Source organism: Sminthopsis crassicaudata, chromosome 4 (genome assembly GCF_048593235.1).
Source record: "Sminthopsis crassicaudata isolate SCR6 chromosome 4, ASM4859323v1, whole genome shotgun sequence".
NCBI lineage: Eukaryota > Metazoa > Chordata > Mammalia > Dasyuromorphia > Dasyuridae > Sminthopsis > Sminthopsis crassicaudata.
In genome coordinates, this window is record NC_133620.1 from 64937233 (window position 1) to 64955002 (window position 17770).

Here is a 17770-nt window from a genome sequence, read left to right on the forward strand (position 1 = left end):
AGTCAAAATGGATACATGATTTGGGGCATAAAGGATGATGCCATAAGCAAATTAGAATAAGAATCAGATCTTTGGAGAAGGCAAGAATTTATGACCAAAAAAAAATTTATGACCAATTTATGATTTTCAAAGGCAAAAGGGATAACTTTGATTACATTAAATTAAAAAAAGTTTTTGCACAACAAAACCAATAGAAACAAGACTAAAAGGAAAATAAAAAGCTGGAAGAATTTTTTTTACTCCAATATTTCTGATAAACATTTCAGTTCTTTTCTAAAATATATAAAGAACTGTGCCAAATTTATAAGAATACAAGTCATTCCCCAATTGATAAATGGTGAAAGGATATGAATAGACAATTTTTAGATGATGAATTTAAAGTCATCTATAGTCATATGAAAAAATGCTCTAAATCACTATTGATGAGAGAAATGCAAAGTAAAACAACTCTGTGGTAACATGTCATAGCTCTCAGATTGGCTAATATGACAGGAAAATATAATGATAAATGTTAGCAAGGATGTGGGAAAACTGGGACACTAATGCATTGTTGGTGGAACTGTGAATTAATTCAAACATTCTATAGAGCAATTTGGAATTATGTCCAAAAGGCTATCAAACTGTTCATACCCTTTGATCCAGCAGTGGGCTTCTATCCCAAAGAAATCATAAAAAAGGAAAAAGACCAACATGTACAAAAATGTTTCTAGTGGCCCTTTTTTGTAGTGGCAAGGAACTGGAAACTGAGTGAATGCCCATCAATTGGAGAATGGCTGATTACGTTATGGTATAGGAATATTATGGAATATTATTGTTTTATAAAAAATGATGAGCAAGTTGATTTCAGAAAGACCTGAAAATATTTATATGAACTGATGGTGGGCAAAACAAGCCAAACATGGAATGCATTGTACACGACAACAGCAAGAATTCTAAGTTTTTTAGTTTCTCAGTTTCTCAGTTTCTTACCAAGGCAGTACCAATAGACTTTTGCACAGAAAATGCCATCTACATCTAGAAAAAAGAACTATGCAAATCAACACATGCTATATTAACTTCTTTTTTCTGTTTTTTTCTCCTATGTTTTTTCTCTTTTGTTCTGATTTTGCTTTCCTAAGATGATTCATAAAGCCATATGCATTAAAATAAATAAATAAATAAGAAAAAAAAAAAAAAGAAAGAAAAAAGAAGTGGACTGAATAATCTCCCATTCATTCTGTAGCCCCCATCCTGGTCTTCTGGCTCAGATCTATCTGGGGTTTGCCAAACTCTACTGAGCTTGTACCCCAGAAATAGCAGAACAGGAGCTCATGCTGTCTAATGAAAGAGACCACTGGAGTCTGAAATGCTCCTTCCTCATCTAGAAAATAGGAATATTAGTATTTATACTGCCTATGCCATAGAGCTCTTAGAGAAGAGATTAAGGGAGGGGAAAAGTAAGACTATTCCATAAAATTACTTTGAAACAAAGTCTATTGTAATATTCTCTTTAAAATGTAATGTTCTCTGTTGAAGTTTTCTTGGGGTCTTTGGGAGCAGCCTTCGTTTCACTTCAGTAATCACCAAAAAAGTAGCTAGGAGTTAAAGTCCAAATCCTTTATTGTCTTCTTCAAAGTCTTGTCTCCTTCACTTGGGGATGGGCTAGTTTTTCTGGAGGCCTTCCTCTCTCCTTGGCTCCCTCAAGCCTTCTCTGGCTTCTGAATCTCCCTAACTGAATCCTGGCTGAGGCTCTGACAGCTTTTAGTGTACTCGTACCTGGCCCTGAGAGATTCTTGCTTGTATGCTGTACACTGAGGAAATCATTATTTGTTGTAGGATTAAATCAATGCTAAACTAGATTTAACCATTGTCTCCTCAATTCCACTTAATACCTTGTTTCAAGTTCTGGCCCCAAACATCTCATTGTAGGATAAGATCAATCATACAGAACCATGCTAAATTAGATAACTATTGTCTCTATGGATTCCACTGACTTAGTACCTTGTAAGAATCCTTTGTTTAAAGTTCAGAGTTCTGGCCCATAACAGTCTATTCATTTTTCTTGTTATTAATTTCAAGAAATGAGGAGGAAGAACAGAAGGAGGAAGAGGAAAGAAGGAGGAGGAAAATGAGAGGGATCAGAAAAAGTCTTCATTTTACCATCACTTTATAAGATAAAGAAACATTGAATAGCTCCACAATTAACCTGGGTTATAAACCTTGCCCTGACCTACCAGCTGCAGTGCTAGATTGAATAAATCACTCCTCTTTTCAGAGACTTCAGTTTCCTCATTGGCCAAATGAAAATAGCAGCCACTCTTCCTGCCTATAAGAAGTGTTGGAAGAATCCTGCTAAATATTGGATGTGAAAGCCCTTTGGAAAACATAAAGGTTGATAGGAATATAACAACATGTGTTCATCATCATCTCTATATCTATAATTAGAAAAACAAACCTTAATAATAAATAATGCTAGAGATGGAGAATAGGGGTGCAAGTGGGGAGGTCCTTGGGAGAAGGCTGGGCTTTCTTACTTCCTCTATTTGTTCCTGTGTTTGGAACTGTTTTTAAATCATTTCATGCTTGAAACTGATTCGTCCTCTAAAATTGGTGTAATTATCCTTGAATCACTTTGTCACAGGAATGGTGTAAATTCCAAATGAAATAGTCTCGGCAAAGTTAATCAGTGCTAACAATGATTAATTCCTGTGATCTCAGTTATAACTCTTGGCACTTCACAAAACATAGACCTTAGGGACTACTAGGCCAACCTTTTCACTTTAACATTAATGAAGTGGAGTCTCAGAGAAGTGGAGACACTTGTTCAGCAGTCACACAGCACCTAGTTATTCCCAGCCTGCAACTATGGTTTACTTCTCTCTTTCTTTTTCTCCTTCTACTTTCTCTCTGTCTCTTCTCTTCTCCCTTTCTATCTCTGTCTGTCTCTGTCTCTCTTTGTGTCTCTTCTTCCTCTCTCTCTCTCTCTCTCTCTCTCTCTCTCTCTCTCTCTCTCTCTCTCTCTCTCCTTCTCCCCTCTCTCTCCCTCTCCCTTTCTTTCTTTCCCTCCTTCCCTCCCTCCCTCCCTCCTTCCCCCCTCTCTCTCCTCCCTTTTCTCTCCATCTCCCCCTTTATTTCCCTTTCCTATCCCCCTCTCTCCTCTTTTTTCTCTCTCTTTCTGTCTGTCTCTCTCTGTTTCTTGTATCTTTCTCCCCCTCTCTCTATCTCTGTCTCTCCTCTCTCTCTCCCTCTTCCTCCCCTCTCTTTCTTCTTTGTCTCTGTCTCATCTTTTTCTGTGTCTCTGTCTCTCTCTATACTGCGCCCTCTATCTCTTTTCTCTCTGTCCTCTCTTTCCCTTTCTCTTTCACTCTCCCTCCTATCTTTCTGTCTTTCTTTGTCTCTCTGTGTCCCTCTGTGTCTCTGTCTCTATTCTCTGTGTATCTCTCTATATTCTGTTTCTCTGCCTCTGTCTCTCTCTTCCTCTGTCTGTCTCTCCCTTCCAACCCCCATCCCTACCACAATTGAGTTTCCTATACTTTAGCTCAGCAAAAGGAATGAGCAGAGGTAAGAGTAGTGGTGGAGGGAAAGAGAAAGAATGGAAGAAATTTGGGAAGAAAAAGAGCCTCACCTTCACAGTGTGCATGGAAAAACAGTTCAATTATCTAAATGCTCAACAACAAACGTCCCCAATGGCATTTATGATACATCAGAGTCGTGGAAACAGTTACATAACTTTTGATGCCTGCAAAATGTTATGTCATGTATGCTTAAAGGGACTATTTCTATAGCTTAAAAACAGAGGGTTATTTTTAAGTATGCATTTTCAGACCAAACATATTATTCAACAAATTCTGAAGTCTAACCAAATTAGTGTTTGGGTTTGTCTAATGTGTCTTGAAATTCTGAACTTCACTAATGTCACCACATTAGTGGTAGACATGTGAACAGTTTAGGATTCTTTATGGAGGTTGAGAGACTAGGGGAGAGGGAATGAAGGAAGAGGAGACATTTCTGAATGAGTCTGTTGCATGCAAGAGAGCTCCTCTGGCTAAATGTTTTTGTTTCCTTATAAGCATGAATTAAAAATGGCTGTATAGACTTAATGGAAACCCTGTCTTTAATACCTTATGATTCTGCTGTACTGTAATTCATGCTAATGCACATAACAGTGTTTGCCAGACAGACAGGCTGCCCTTTATAATGATTGTGGACAGCTTTGAAAAACACTTTTGAAAGGAGAAGCAATAGTGCTCTAAGTTATGAACAACATGGACTAGTGGGTCAGGCTTCTCTACCTCCAGGGTCCTCTTCTGTTCTTCCTTCATCTCAACCAACCAGATCAAAGAGCTTCAAAGATCTATGCTTTCTCTCGTAAGATCAAATTTACAGATGGCACAAAGTTGGGAAGGGCATTCATGATCCAAAAAAGAATTTTACAGGTAAAAGTGATGGGCCAAACTAAAAAACATGAAGTCAAAGAGGGATAAATATAAAGTTCTGCACTTTGGCTCAATCAGCTTTTCTCCCCCAGGATGGGACTAGGTAGGTAGTTCAGTGGATAGAGTGCTTAGCTTTAGAGTAAGGACTCCTCTTCATGGATTCATATCTAGCCTCTTATATTTTATTGTATGATCTGAGTCAAGTCACTTAACCCTGAGTGCCTCAGTTACTCATTTACAAAGTGAGTTGGAAAAGGAAATGGCAAATCACTTTAAGATCTTTGCCAAGAAAACCCCAAATGGGGTCACAAAGAGGCAGTCACGACTTAAAAATGACTTAACAACAAGACAGAACCGAGGGAGGAATTGTCATCCATAGCTATAATTGCTATGAACAAGATCTAAGTGGCTTCTCTGAAGTGGATAGTCAGTAAGAATCTGGATTGTGTTCCCTAAAAATCTAATGTGTTCTCAGCTTCAGTAAGAAAGAAACAGTGCTTAGAAAGTGTATGTAGCATATTTGTTATTGTACCCAGCCTCTTTCAGGCATCAGGATTTCTACATTCAGTTCTGGTCACTATATTAAAAGAAGAAATAAATCCAGAAGAAAATAAGCAGGATTCTGAGAGGCTTGAAGAATATTCCATAGGGAAATTGGCTAAAAGGAACTAAGAATGTTTGTTTTGAAGAAGAGAAAAGTTAGGGAGACTATGAAAGTTGTTTTCATGTATCTACCCATGTATCATGGGGCACGTAGCCTTATTCTTATGGAATAGGATTTGGTCTCATTACATTTCAACTCAGAGGGAAGAACTTGGAACAATAGATTAAAGACTGGTAAAAGTTATCTCCCCCAATTCAAATAATTAGATCTGTAACAAAGTAAATGGAGCTCACTTAAGATATGGAGTGTTCCTTTTCACTGAGAGAGGCTGGACAGCTTACTATCTTCAGTGAGGATTATAGTGAGGATTCTTCTTAAAGTTTCTGTGAACTAGATGACCCCTGAAGTGCCTTCAAGTCTTAGGGTCATTTATTTTCTGAAAATAAACTTCATGAACAGAATCAAGAGAATACTGTACACAGTAACAACATTATATAATATCAACTCTGATAGATTTGCTTTTTTCAACAATGAGGTGATTCAAGGCAATCGAAATGTGATGGATAATGCCACCCATCTTCAGAGAAAGAACTATGGAGACTGAATGTGGATCAAAGCAGAGTATTTTTCCTTTTTTGTTGTTGTTTATTTACTTGTTATTTTCCTTTCTCATATTTTCCCCTTTTGATTTGATTTCTTTTGAGCAGCGTGATGAATAAGGAAATATGATTAGTAGAATTGCACATGTTTAACCTATATCAGATTGCTTGCTATCTTGGGGAGGGAGAAGGGTGGAGGAAAAGGAGAAAAATTCGGAACACAAGTTTTTGCAAAAGTGAATGCTGAAAACTATCTTTGCATGTGTGTGGAAAAATAAAATACTATTAAAATCAAAAAGAAACAGAAGAAAAAAAAGAAAATAAACTTCACATAGAGGCATGATTTAAGCCCTACAAGGTCCTGGGATAAAAGAATCTGAGACCCACTTAACACTGATCTTTCACAGAATGATAGCAAGATGGATAGACAGTATAGTATAATGGAATGAGTGATGGATTTGGAGAGAGAGGACCCAGTTTTAAATCCTAGATCTTTCATCTGTAGGTTTGGGAGTATGAACAAGTCATCTAACTTCTCTGAAATCCAAGTTTCCTCATGGGTTAAAAATTTTTAAAAATAGGTGTTGGACTAGATGATCTGCAAGATTCCTTTTGGCTCTAAGTATATGATGCTATGATCCGCTGGACCTGGGTGAAACCTCTAGAAGAAAACCACAACTAAATCAGTACTTAGATATCTATTCAATTTGAAGGAAACCACTTGACTTTAACCCAATTATTGTTTTTATTCTAGTCATGGAAAGACATTTATCTCTCGAGGTTCCTATCACCTATTAAATACACCTTAAGGAAAAAGAGAGTGGTATTAAAAAATAAGAAGAAACTTTTATTGAGTTAGTCAGGAAAGCATGCAGGTATACTAGTGGTACTAGACATATTCAGAGCAGCTTATCAACATGGCCAAGGGGCATGTTGAATGGAAGTAGCTTTTCCTGTACAGGTATTGTACCATTACATCAAAGTGTGTACGCAGAGAGGGAAATATCTAACAAGCCCAAATCATTGCCTTCCATTTGCTTCATTCCAATAGAAAGCCTTCTTGACTTCTCCCATCCTTTTCCTTCTATCTAATGACATTCACAGAAGTCTTATTGACTTAAGGACAGATATGAACCTGGTGCCTTGGTGCTTATGAGGACTGGTTAATTGTTAAGTCCCTATGTTTTTCTAATATGGGCTACACTGTTTTCCTGATAGCGTGCACAACCCCGTTACAAATTAAGACTGAATCCACTGTCTTGTCTTCATATGGAGCAAACTCTAATTAAACAATTTGCTTTGAATAGATTGTTGGAAGACAAGTGAAGAAGAAGAAAATGAAGGAAGATCTCCACAAAAAAACTCATCAACTACTAGAAATGAAAAGCATTTTAGAGATTATCTCAAGCTCCTACTTTTAAAGATGAAGAAACTGAAGCTTGGAATGGGAAAGTGTCTTGTCCACTGTCACACAGCTGATCACTGTTGAATCAGGACCAAGAATCTATGTCTTTTAACTTCTGGTATTGAGCTCTCTTCATTAGACAGCATTGCCTCTTGCTGTCAACAGATGCCTTTTAGTGAAAGCTGTCTGTTCTGAACCCCTTGCTTAGAGAATCCCTAATGTCAACCTTGATAAAAGATCTCAGGTCAGTTCTTATTCTTTTCTTCACCTACAGCCATAAGTAGGTTATAAGCTAACATAGAAACAAGGCTGTTTCATTTAGCTTTAAAGTTAATGGAAATATCGCAGTGCAAAAGGTTTTACAGTCTCAATAATTCCTTATCTCTGTAGCAAACTTACTGGGCTTAAGTTTGCCTTCCCTTAAAGATGATGAAAATGAAAGCATCACATTTAGACATCATTCTATTTTTAGTACCAACAATCTTTCACAGTAGGGGAAACTACTGAGTAGGGGAAAGCATTCTAGTTTTGGGATAGGTACCAACCACTGCAGAAGTCTCTCTATATTTCAGGTATCACATAAGATCTCACTGCTTTAGAATGTCCCCAATTTCATCCACCATTACTTTCAGAAAGCTTTAGAAAAAAAGTCATATTATTCAGAGCCCTCTTATGTGTCTGTGTGGGGTAGCCATTCAATCTCTCCCTACAATAAAAGCAAGACTCCTGGGATCATTAGCTTATAGATCTAGAGATAAAAGGAATGTCAGTCTATCTCATCTCCTCATTTTTCAGAGAAAGAGAGAAAAAGAGAAAGAGGGGAAAGAGAGGGGGGAGGGAGGGAGGGAAGGAGGAAGGAAGGAAGGAAGGAAGGAAGGAAGGAAGGAAGGAAGGAAGGAAGGAAGGAAGGAAGGAAGGAAGGAAGGAAGGAAGGAAGGAAGGAAGGAAGGAAGGAAGGAAGGCCTGAGGCCCAAAACCTAAACTTTTTGTCTGAGTTTCCACAGGTAGGACATATGAAATGTGGGATTTGAACCCTTTTTCTATTATTCCAGAGACAAAGACTTTCCCACTTTATTCTTGTGACTGGTGCACTTTTTTAGATGATACTTTAAAAAAGCCTTAGGCTATCTATGAGCTGAGTAGAATTTACATTATTATTAGGTGTTACTTCATATCCTCCTTTAAGAAGGAAGAAACACAAAGCATCAGCAATCTACTCTATGCAAAATGTTGTGGTTAACAAGGTAATAAGACTACGTGGGGTCTGAATATTCCCAGGCAATAGATTTTAATTTTAGCTAAAAGGAGACCATCTTCCTATTAACACGTAGCAAAGCATTCTTTGTCTGTCTCTGTCTCTCTTTTCCTTCCTTCCTTTCTTCCTTCCTTCCTTCCTCCCTCCCTCCCTCCCTCCCTCCCTCCCTCCCTCCCTCTCTCCCTTTCTTTCTTTCTTTCTTTCTTTCTTTCTTTCTTTCTTTCTTTCTTTCTTTCTTTCTTTCTTTCTTTCTTTCTTTCTTTCTTTCTTTCTTTCTTTCTTTCTTTCTTTTCTCCAAATAACAGTCCATTTCAAGGAAAAATCCAAATAATTACTTGAATAATCACATTTTCCAGTCACAATAATAGCCCTCAGTTTCATCTAATGTTAATCTGGATCTTAGAAACCTCAGAGACCATAACCAGGTACAGACTTGATATCTGGTAGATACCTATGCTCATCCTCCAGTTTCAATAATTATACCCTTTGGTTCAGAATAAGAGACATGGGAGTAAAGACCAATAAGGTCATTGAATTTTAGAATACAAAGGGACATTAGAAGTCATTTAGTTCAATTTCTCACTTTACAAATAATGAAACTGGGGCCCAGAAAGTGAAAGTGCTGTAGAGTAACAGATAGGATATAGCAGATGCAAGATTTATCCTAGATTCAATGATGCCATCTCAAATTTTTGCTATGCTATGCTGCCTCTAAAGACTCACAGTTAAAGAAGTTTAAAGTTACCAGTTCTGAAGAGGAAGAAAACCTTGCTTGTACAAACCTACCACCCTCTACCATAATATGTTCTACTTCCTAGAGACCAGAAGGGAGTAGTCTCAAATAAACCCTTTCCACGAAACACATAAGCCAGTGTACTCCCAATGTAACTGTTCTGTCTTCATGTATGACATGGCCTGATTGTCTCTTATTTGGTTCCAAAGGAATCCAAAACCTACTTTCTCATGGAAAGTACCAGGGGGAGCAGATTTTAGGTTCAGCCCTTGTATCTAATTCTCTGTGAGTCTATAGACTATGTAGTTTCCTCAACTATGAAATAACTCAATTAACCAAGAAGATGTATCGATTCCCTACTTACCTTCTGCAAGTCTATCAATCACATCACTAATAGGACATCCTTGTAAGGTACTGTGAAATATATTTTGATGATGCTGTTGCTGATATTATTGTTATTGTTACTATTACTACTGCTACTGCTGCTGCTACTACTCCTACTCCTATTATTACTCCTCTCCTATTACTACTACTATTACTCCTCTCCTCCTCCTCCTACTATTACTCCTACTCCTACTAAGTAGTTCAATATCATTTCTAGAGTTAACCTTGAAGTCAGAAAGTTCTTAATCAGTTGTTCAATTTAACTGTTGTATCCAAATCTTCATGACCCTATTTGACATTATCATGGCAAAGATACTGAAGTGGTTTGGCATTTCCTTCTCCAGTTCATTTTACAGATGAGGAAACTGAGTCAAACAGAATCATACAGGAGGATAAGTCTTCCTAGCTCCAGGGCTGGCACTTTATTCACCTGTCCCAGAAGTCAGGAAGCACTGAGTTCAAATTCCACTTCTAACTCATCCTGGCTTGGTGATTCTGGGTAAATCACTTAATTTTTCAAAGAACCAACAACTTTCTAAGACTGTAAATTAGAGAGATATTGACAATCTTTTGAAATGGACTTCTTATACCTCAGAACCCTTTACCATTGAAATCTGAGACCAAGATTCTACTTTTCTAACCAACATTTTAAAATTTCAACAATAGTATATTAGTAATTGTCTTCAATCAGTTGGGTGCTGGAGTCATAGAGGGGCATGTTCACTCACCTGTCAGGAACTCTGGATCTGGTGTGGGCTCTGAGATCTCCTCCAGGCACTGATTCTCCAGAGGGACAGTGGCCACTACTAGGCCATCTGGCAGCTGTTGCTCTAAGCCTCGAGCAAAGTTGTTCTGCCTGGAAAAAGAAACAAGAGGAACACTTAAGTGATTTCTATGCATTCATGGTAAGCACACTTCTCTGGAGCTATACTCATCTTTAAACCTTAGGGGAAAATTCTCTTCTGGGACAGTATGTCAAATTTCCAGCCATCCTGCCTTATATATTTTTTCCTGCCTTCGTTTTAATGTAGGAAGTAGAGCCCTATGGAAAATGTAGAGATAGAATAGGAAAATATTATGAAGGGACAGAGAACAGAGGAAGCTTAAAGGGCAAACAACATTGGCCTTTCTGTCCAATTGCTCTAAACTTCAGAGCTTATTTTGAAGGAATACGTATAAAGATCCCAGCTAAGAGAATTAACATAGGTATGGTCTCTTTCCTGTCTGAATCTCAGGTAAGGACCTGGCTATTATAACTAGTCTAAGTGCTTCATTATGAAGCATAAATCCCAAAAGAACAAAGTCTTCATGCTCAAGCCAGGCATCAGTATAGGCTCTGATAAGTCATAAATCTCATATCCTACCATTTGTTATCATTCTTCTCTTAAATCATCAAATGAATTCCCAAGGGAAATTTGAAGAAAGGTTCATACAAATGGATGATGTTTTAGAATCCCTTTTAGAGAAGTCAAAATCTCATATATTTTCAAATGGTTTTAACTTTTGTAAATTACTCTTCCACTTCAAGAAAAATGACCAGAATCATCATCTCTGAGTAACTCTAAAGAAGGAGTGAATGGGTGAATTATGAATAGTATATATAAAGCACTATGTTCCAAGCACTACTAAGTTTTGGTGATATAAATACAGAAGTGAGTCAACCTTGATTTCAGGGAGCTAATATTCTAGGGAAGAATTTAAAAAGGATTCATTTAGAGGAATGATGGCTGGAAAAGGGAATGGTCATGAAGCCACAAAGTTCAAGATAATGAATGGCACAATGGCATGTCATTTTGAAAGCAAAAGTAATGTTCAATATATAGTATGTATGTGTGTGTGTGTGTATAGTATGTGTACGTATATACATCAGCATGTATATATGTGTTTGTATACATGTATGGATGCATACAACATATACACACAGGTATGTATATAGACACACGTGTGTGAATGTGTATATTCAAAAATATAAATTAAATTGGGTCTTGTATAATTTTAACCTTGGTTTTATGCATAGATCGTAATCTCCTTTCAGCAAGTACTGTATCTTCTCCACAGGCTGCAAATTCCCCATAGCACCTAACTACATTCTAAGGACACAATGAAGATGAGATAACACCTCATTATTATATTATAAATGTCTGAACTCCACTCCCATACACAGTTCACAGATACAGTGCAGTTTAGACAGAATATACATTTCCAAAAGGGATAAGGTAAATGATTGTTTAACATCTCTGATTACTCAAGCAGTCCTAGGATACTGAAATAATGAACACTTGATTTATTGAGAACCTTGAAAATTTAGTTGTCCCATTCCTCTAACTCCAGGCATTACCATATTACCCACTTGAGATTGTATGATAAGTTTATGGTTCTCTAAAGAAAAAGAAGACATGATTTCCCTGGATAATTCAGTCCACACTCGCAGGATTCACCTGAATGTTCCTTTCAACACTTGTCCAGGTGCCACTTCCTTGGAGTGATTGTTGTAGCCAAAAAATATCTCTCCAAACAGAGTCTGGTTCATGGGAAGCTCCCGACTTTCCCCACATTCGGCTCCCTCTGGGCAGGTCTCAGTAATCAGCTGGCAGGAGCGCCCATCCACACCAAGCTTGTAATCCTCAATACACCTGCCACGATAGGAAACCAAAGTAAGAGGCCAGAATATCAATTAACTAAATGGCTAGTCCAATCAATTTGATTGAAATGGAAGGAGAAAAATCTTAGATGACAGAAATGTTGTGATTTCTATTGCCCTTGTTAACCAATTACTGTTCAATTACCCAAATCTGTAAACTGTCTCTATTTTCGTTTATGTGAACAAGCCAACAAGGTTCCTCTCCTGTTTCTTCTATGCAGGGATTTTCAGAATGTATAGGAATATCTCCATCTTTAAGAATGGTTTATTTCTCAAGCAGTTTTTTGGGTAATACTAACCACATGTAAGCTTGTGAATGAATTAGTGTGTTTTCACATCTTCCTCAGAAGCTTATTTATACCTTCCAAATTTTTTTTTGGTAATCAATCAACAATCATTTAAGAGCCTTTTATGTCCAGACATTAGGGATACAAAAACAAAGATAAAAATAGTTTTATATTCTGTAAAGGAGATGGATAATGTGCATGACATGGAGTCAGAAAAAATAGAGTTCACATTATATCTTTAAATTATTATTATGACCATGGGCAATCCTGTCTCAGTTTACTTCTCTGTAAAGTGGGAATAATAATATTACCAACTCCACAGGGTTGTTGTGATGATTCAGTGAGAAAACATGTGAAGCACTTTGCAAAGTTTAGAGTGCAATTCAATACTAATCATTATCATCATTTTTATTATTGCTAGTAGCAGTTGTGTAATAGTAGTAGTAGTAGTAGTAGTAGTAGTAGTAGTAGTAGTAGTAGTAGTAATAGTAGTAGTAGTAGTAAAAATAGTAGTAGTAGTAGTAGTAGTAGTAGTAAAAATAGTAGTAGTAGTAGTAGTAGTAGTAGTAGTAGTAGTAGTAGTAGTAGTAGTAGTAGCAGCAGCAATAATAGCAGTAATTTTCTGTAGTAGTAGTAGTAGTAGTAGTTGTTATTGTTGTTGTAGAGAAGACAAAAGACTCCCAGAAAAGGTAGGCAAAAGTTATAGGCACGAAATGAAATCTAGACAGAACGTATGGGAAGACATGTTGCTCAAGTTATCATTTCATTGTATTTATTTGGCCTATAACCAGCTAGCTAGGTCTTGGGAGATATATTTCACGTTTGTGAAGTTTAAAAGCTTCACCTTTTAGAAATAGTATTACTGTTTCTAAAAATATAAGCTGAGCTCTGGTTAAAAGTCTAAAAGATTACAGCTGTCAATATAGGGCTAACTATGAGTCTGCTATCATGTCAAGAACCATCACAAAGTAAAGCATGGGTGACTTCAGGGCAGACAATCTGGGCTCACACTTCTGCTATGTCATTTCCTACCTGTGTAACTTTGTGCATGTTGTCTAATTTCTACAGTTCTCAATTTTCCCAGCTGTAAAGTCAATAGTTTAGAGGAGAAGATGTCTAAGGTCCATTGCAACTCTAAAAATACAGATCTAGAAATTTAGTACCAACATATGTGACCTCCTATGTGGAATGCTATCTCTACATGAGGTGAGTTTCTTTAGAGAAGGACCTGGTTTTTGCTTTTCTGGCTTAATGCTATGCATGGCAAATAGTGTATGCCTAAAAAGTATTAGTTGACTAACTGATTTGCTATCCTGTGCAACTGTTTTTAAACTGTCTTACTTTCCTTCCTGCAAAAGGCTGAATATTTTATATTAGAGGACTGTATTCTGAACCACACACTTAACCATCATTTTTTGTGCCAGCTGAAAAATATACTAATTATTCTTTGGATCATAACTATTTTTTTATCTCTCCTTAAGATGTGTGTGTGTATAGTTATATGAACAAATATATGTGAAACCTAAGTGAAAATGTTTTGCTAGTTTTGACTCTATTTTCTATGTAGCTTGGATGTTTCTTATGAAAAAGATCACATCACCTCTGAAGGCTGGAAATTTCTTAAAGCATCTAAACACATTAAAATGTTAAGCAACCAGTGAAGAGAAACTGAAGTCTCATCATTGTATTATAAGTGTTTGAAAGTGTTCCTAGCTTAAGATTTCACGAGACTTCTCAGAACTAATATATGCAACTGAAATCAACATCAATGAAATGATGAAATGAAATCTTAAAATGGGGCTTATCACAGGGAATATATGGTATACATGATACATACACAATAATTCCTCATGTATCCTGAATGATTGTGAAATGAAATATTCCAGTTCCAACTTCCAAAGAATTCACTAGAAGTCATTAATCAACCATCAAATATTTATTAAGTGCCTTATGTGTCAGAAATATACCAGGTCATTGGGATTCAAAACCAAAATGATCCCTGCCTTCAAAGAGCTTACATATCAATCATACCAATTTATGGTTGCAATATCTTTCGTACACGTATTTTTAATTTTCAGTGTCAGAACACAATAAAATACTCATAACACTAAAACTATATTGAACATAATTTAACTTTTTTTTGATCAAAAGTACTTTGGCATCTTGCAAATGCCCCAGGCTCTTCATTATGAACACCAATTTCCATTGCTAATGAAGGAGAATAGCCTGGATCTAAATGTATTCTCTGACATTTATACCCTGTCAACTGTTTGATTTTCGATATCATCTTCCTTAATTGCCACCGTCTCAATTAAAGCAGAGTACTATCATGTTGGATTGAGTGTGAAACTTGGCGTTAGAAGACCTGAGTTACCTGGCTGGACAACTTCAGATAATTCACTTAGATTTTCCTTTTCTGTGCAAGAAGTATAATAAAAATTTTCTACATACCTTCTAGAGTTAGTAAGAATTTTAAAAAGAGATGATGGTAAACAAAACTCTGAGTTTGTGATGCTAGGTGGAGCTAAAGTGATTAATAGAATTATTATTTCACAAAAAGAAAGCTCTCAATGTGAAAAAAAATCCAGTGGTCTAGATTTCTAAGGCAAAAGTGAGTTTATTTCTTTAACCTATACTATCTCACCCAGTCAGGCACATTTCTATCAATCCTTGCTATATTCACAATGTGTTACTGTGATGAATTGAATGATGATGAACAACTGTGCTTTGAGATTCCTGCCCATCACACCTAATCTTTTTCTAGAGTCAACCTAACACCACTTAGTCCCTGAACATGCAGGTGGCTTAGGTCAATATATGTTTGCATTGGGAGATTCAGACAAGTTGCTTTGTTTGAAGGGATTTGCTGATAAATGTTTAATAATAGACTCTCAATATATTTTTAAAGAATTCATTATACTTTTAAGTTGTATTTGAATTATAAACACGTTCTTAAGTCTAGATAATTAACAAAGCAATAAACCAACCTGCATTGTAATGATTGCTGATTGCTAAGGTGTAAATCTGGCAATGAAAATTTAATAATGGCTTTCACAATCCAATTTGATCCAGTTATACCTGTTTCTGTGCTATCAAAGAGTAACAGCATATTTTCCTGCCTATTTTCAAGAGTCTTTCTAGAAAGATGCTCCTTTTCCATGTCTCTGAGTCATGCAACAGTTGAGACCAAACACAAGTTTTATAATCATTGAAATTTTCTGCTCCGACTCTAACCCACTATCCTAACATGGGTACTTGTTTTCCATAAAACATAATCATACTATTGTATATTTGCAATGACTGACTTCTGTGTGAAAAGACTGCCTTTTGTTAGTTATACAAAAGATTATAATTAAATTATACAAATTATACAAAAGATTGCCTTTTGTCAATTATACAAAATCACCACCAGCACCTTGATCACCAGCAGAGGGAGTATTATTTCCATTTATAGTAAAAATATACTTTAGAGAGATGAGCACTGAATAAGTAGGTAGAACCTCAGGAATTTAGTCCTAAAACTGTCATATGGTCTTGAACAAGTCATTTAACTTATTTGAGATTTGTTTTCCTCACCTTGTCTGCTTAACTCCCTCCTGGGTTTGCCATAAGGGCCAAAATTAAGATGAAATGTTAAGTACCTAACATGACAATTATGAAAAAATACTCTAAGAAATTCAGAAATTCAGAAACTCATTGGAAAAATACCCACTCCCTGAAACAACCTCATTTGCTTTTGGACAATGCTTGTTCTAGTTGAACAGGTAAGAACTTAATGCAAGTGTCAGTTTCCTGAAGAATGAATCCTTTGGCCTTGATTTCATCAACTGCAAACTGATAGTTTTAAACTAGATGATCTTTTCCAACTCTTACATTATAAGATCTTACAGTCTGGAATGCTATGAAAGGGATGCTATGAAAAGAATATTGGATTTGGAATCAGGGGGCTTAGTAAAAGACTGTTGAACTAATATCCCACATAGCTCTAAAGCCATATTATTCTTAATTCTCAACTTTGTTCTTCCCTTTTAGTTAACGACATTGTCTAGATAGATCAAAGGGATTTCCAGGTAGAACACCATTAGCAAGACAGCTGAAAGTTGGGGTCCTGAAAGATAATCAAGAAGGTTATCTCAACTTGCTCCTATGATGCATCTCTTTATAACTAAACTGACTAGCCTGAATGTAATGCTTCTGTATCTGTTATATAAAAAAAAATGTGGTACAATGGAATGTAGACAAAGTTTAGAATTTGAGTTCTAGGTCAATATCTATTAAACCATGTAACTATGAGCATATAGGGTAGCTGGATGGCAAGCAAATGGAGTGTCAGCTCTGGAGTCATTAACACCTGAGTTCAAATCTAGCCTTAGAAAAAATGTTTTGGAAATTATAAATCCCTATACCATAATAGACTATAAGGTCCTTGAGGGCAGAGAATAACTCCTTCCTCTCCCCCTTTTTTAAGATCTTTATAATTCTAGAATGTAAGAGAGTGCCTTTCACCTAGCAGACATTTATTTATTGATTTATTTATTGTAAATTGAACAGTATCCAAAAGCTAGAAGGGACATTAGCAAAACTGAATTCTTCTGGAAGACTTTCACCCCTCAAGGAAGCCCATTATACTTTTGGACAGTTCCTATCTTAGGAAGTTTTTTGTTTGTTTTGTTATATTTTGTTTTTCTGACAACAAACCTAAATTAGCCTCTTTTCAACTTCTACTCATTTCTTCTGGTTCTCTTTTCTAGCAATGAACAGACAAGTCAAATCCCTCCTCCAAATAAAAGTCCTTCAAATGAATACAGATATGTCCCTACTGAATCTTTTCTTCTCCAGGCTAAGCATTCCCAATTTCTTCACCAATCCTATTATGACATGAATTTAAAGCTCTTCAGTCTCCTGGTTGCCCTCTTCTGGACACTCTCCAGATGATTAATTTCCTTCTTAAAACTACCGTGTGCATAGAAATGAACACAATATTCAAGACAGAGTTTGAGGAGGGCAGAGTACAACAGAATTACCACTTTACTGTTCACAAAAGCCATGCTTTTTGGTGCTGCTCAAGATCCCATTATCTTTTTGCTCTGCCACATTATACTGCTGACCCATATGGAGCATGTAGTCCATCAAAACCATCAGATCTTTTTCAGACCAATTGCTAAATAGTTGCATCCTATATTTTACTGACGAAGTGATTATTGTACCAAGTACAAAACCCTTCATTTAACCCTATTGAATTTCATTTGATTACATTTGTGCCAATACTTTATCCTGTTTAGATCCTTTTGGATTCTGACTGATATCCACCATGTTAGCTATCCTTCCCAACTGCAAATTTCATGATCATGCCATCTGTGCCTTTTGCTAATTCCTCCTGGTTTTGGCTTAAATATGGTGCATTTACATATAGATATTTAAGGTCTTGGGTTTCTCTACTGAATCAT

General features: G+C 36.4%; 1 protein-coding gene across 3 annotated transcripts in view; it reads right to left on the bottom strand.

The window, feature by feature from the left end:
- The window catches only part of ASTN1 (astrotactin 1), a 500602-nt gene that overhangs the window by 89954 nt on the left and 392878 nt on the right, over nucleotides 1-17770 (bottom strand). For all 3 annotated transcript variants that reach the window (XM_074308443.1, XM_074308444.1, XM_074308445.1), the window contains exons 13-14: nucleotides 11834-12028; nucleotides 10124-10251 (exon numbers count right to left, since the gene is read on the bottom strand). In XM_074308443.1, the coding sequence (XP_074164544.1) occupies nucleotides 10124-10251; nucleotides 11834-12028 (323 nt within the window). The remainder of the gene's footprint in view (nucleotides 1-10123; nucleotides 10252-11833; nucleotides 12029-17770) is intronic.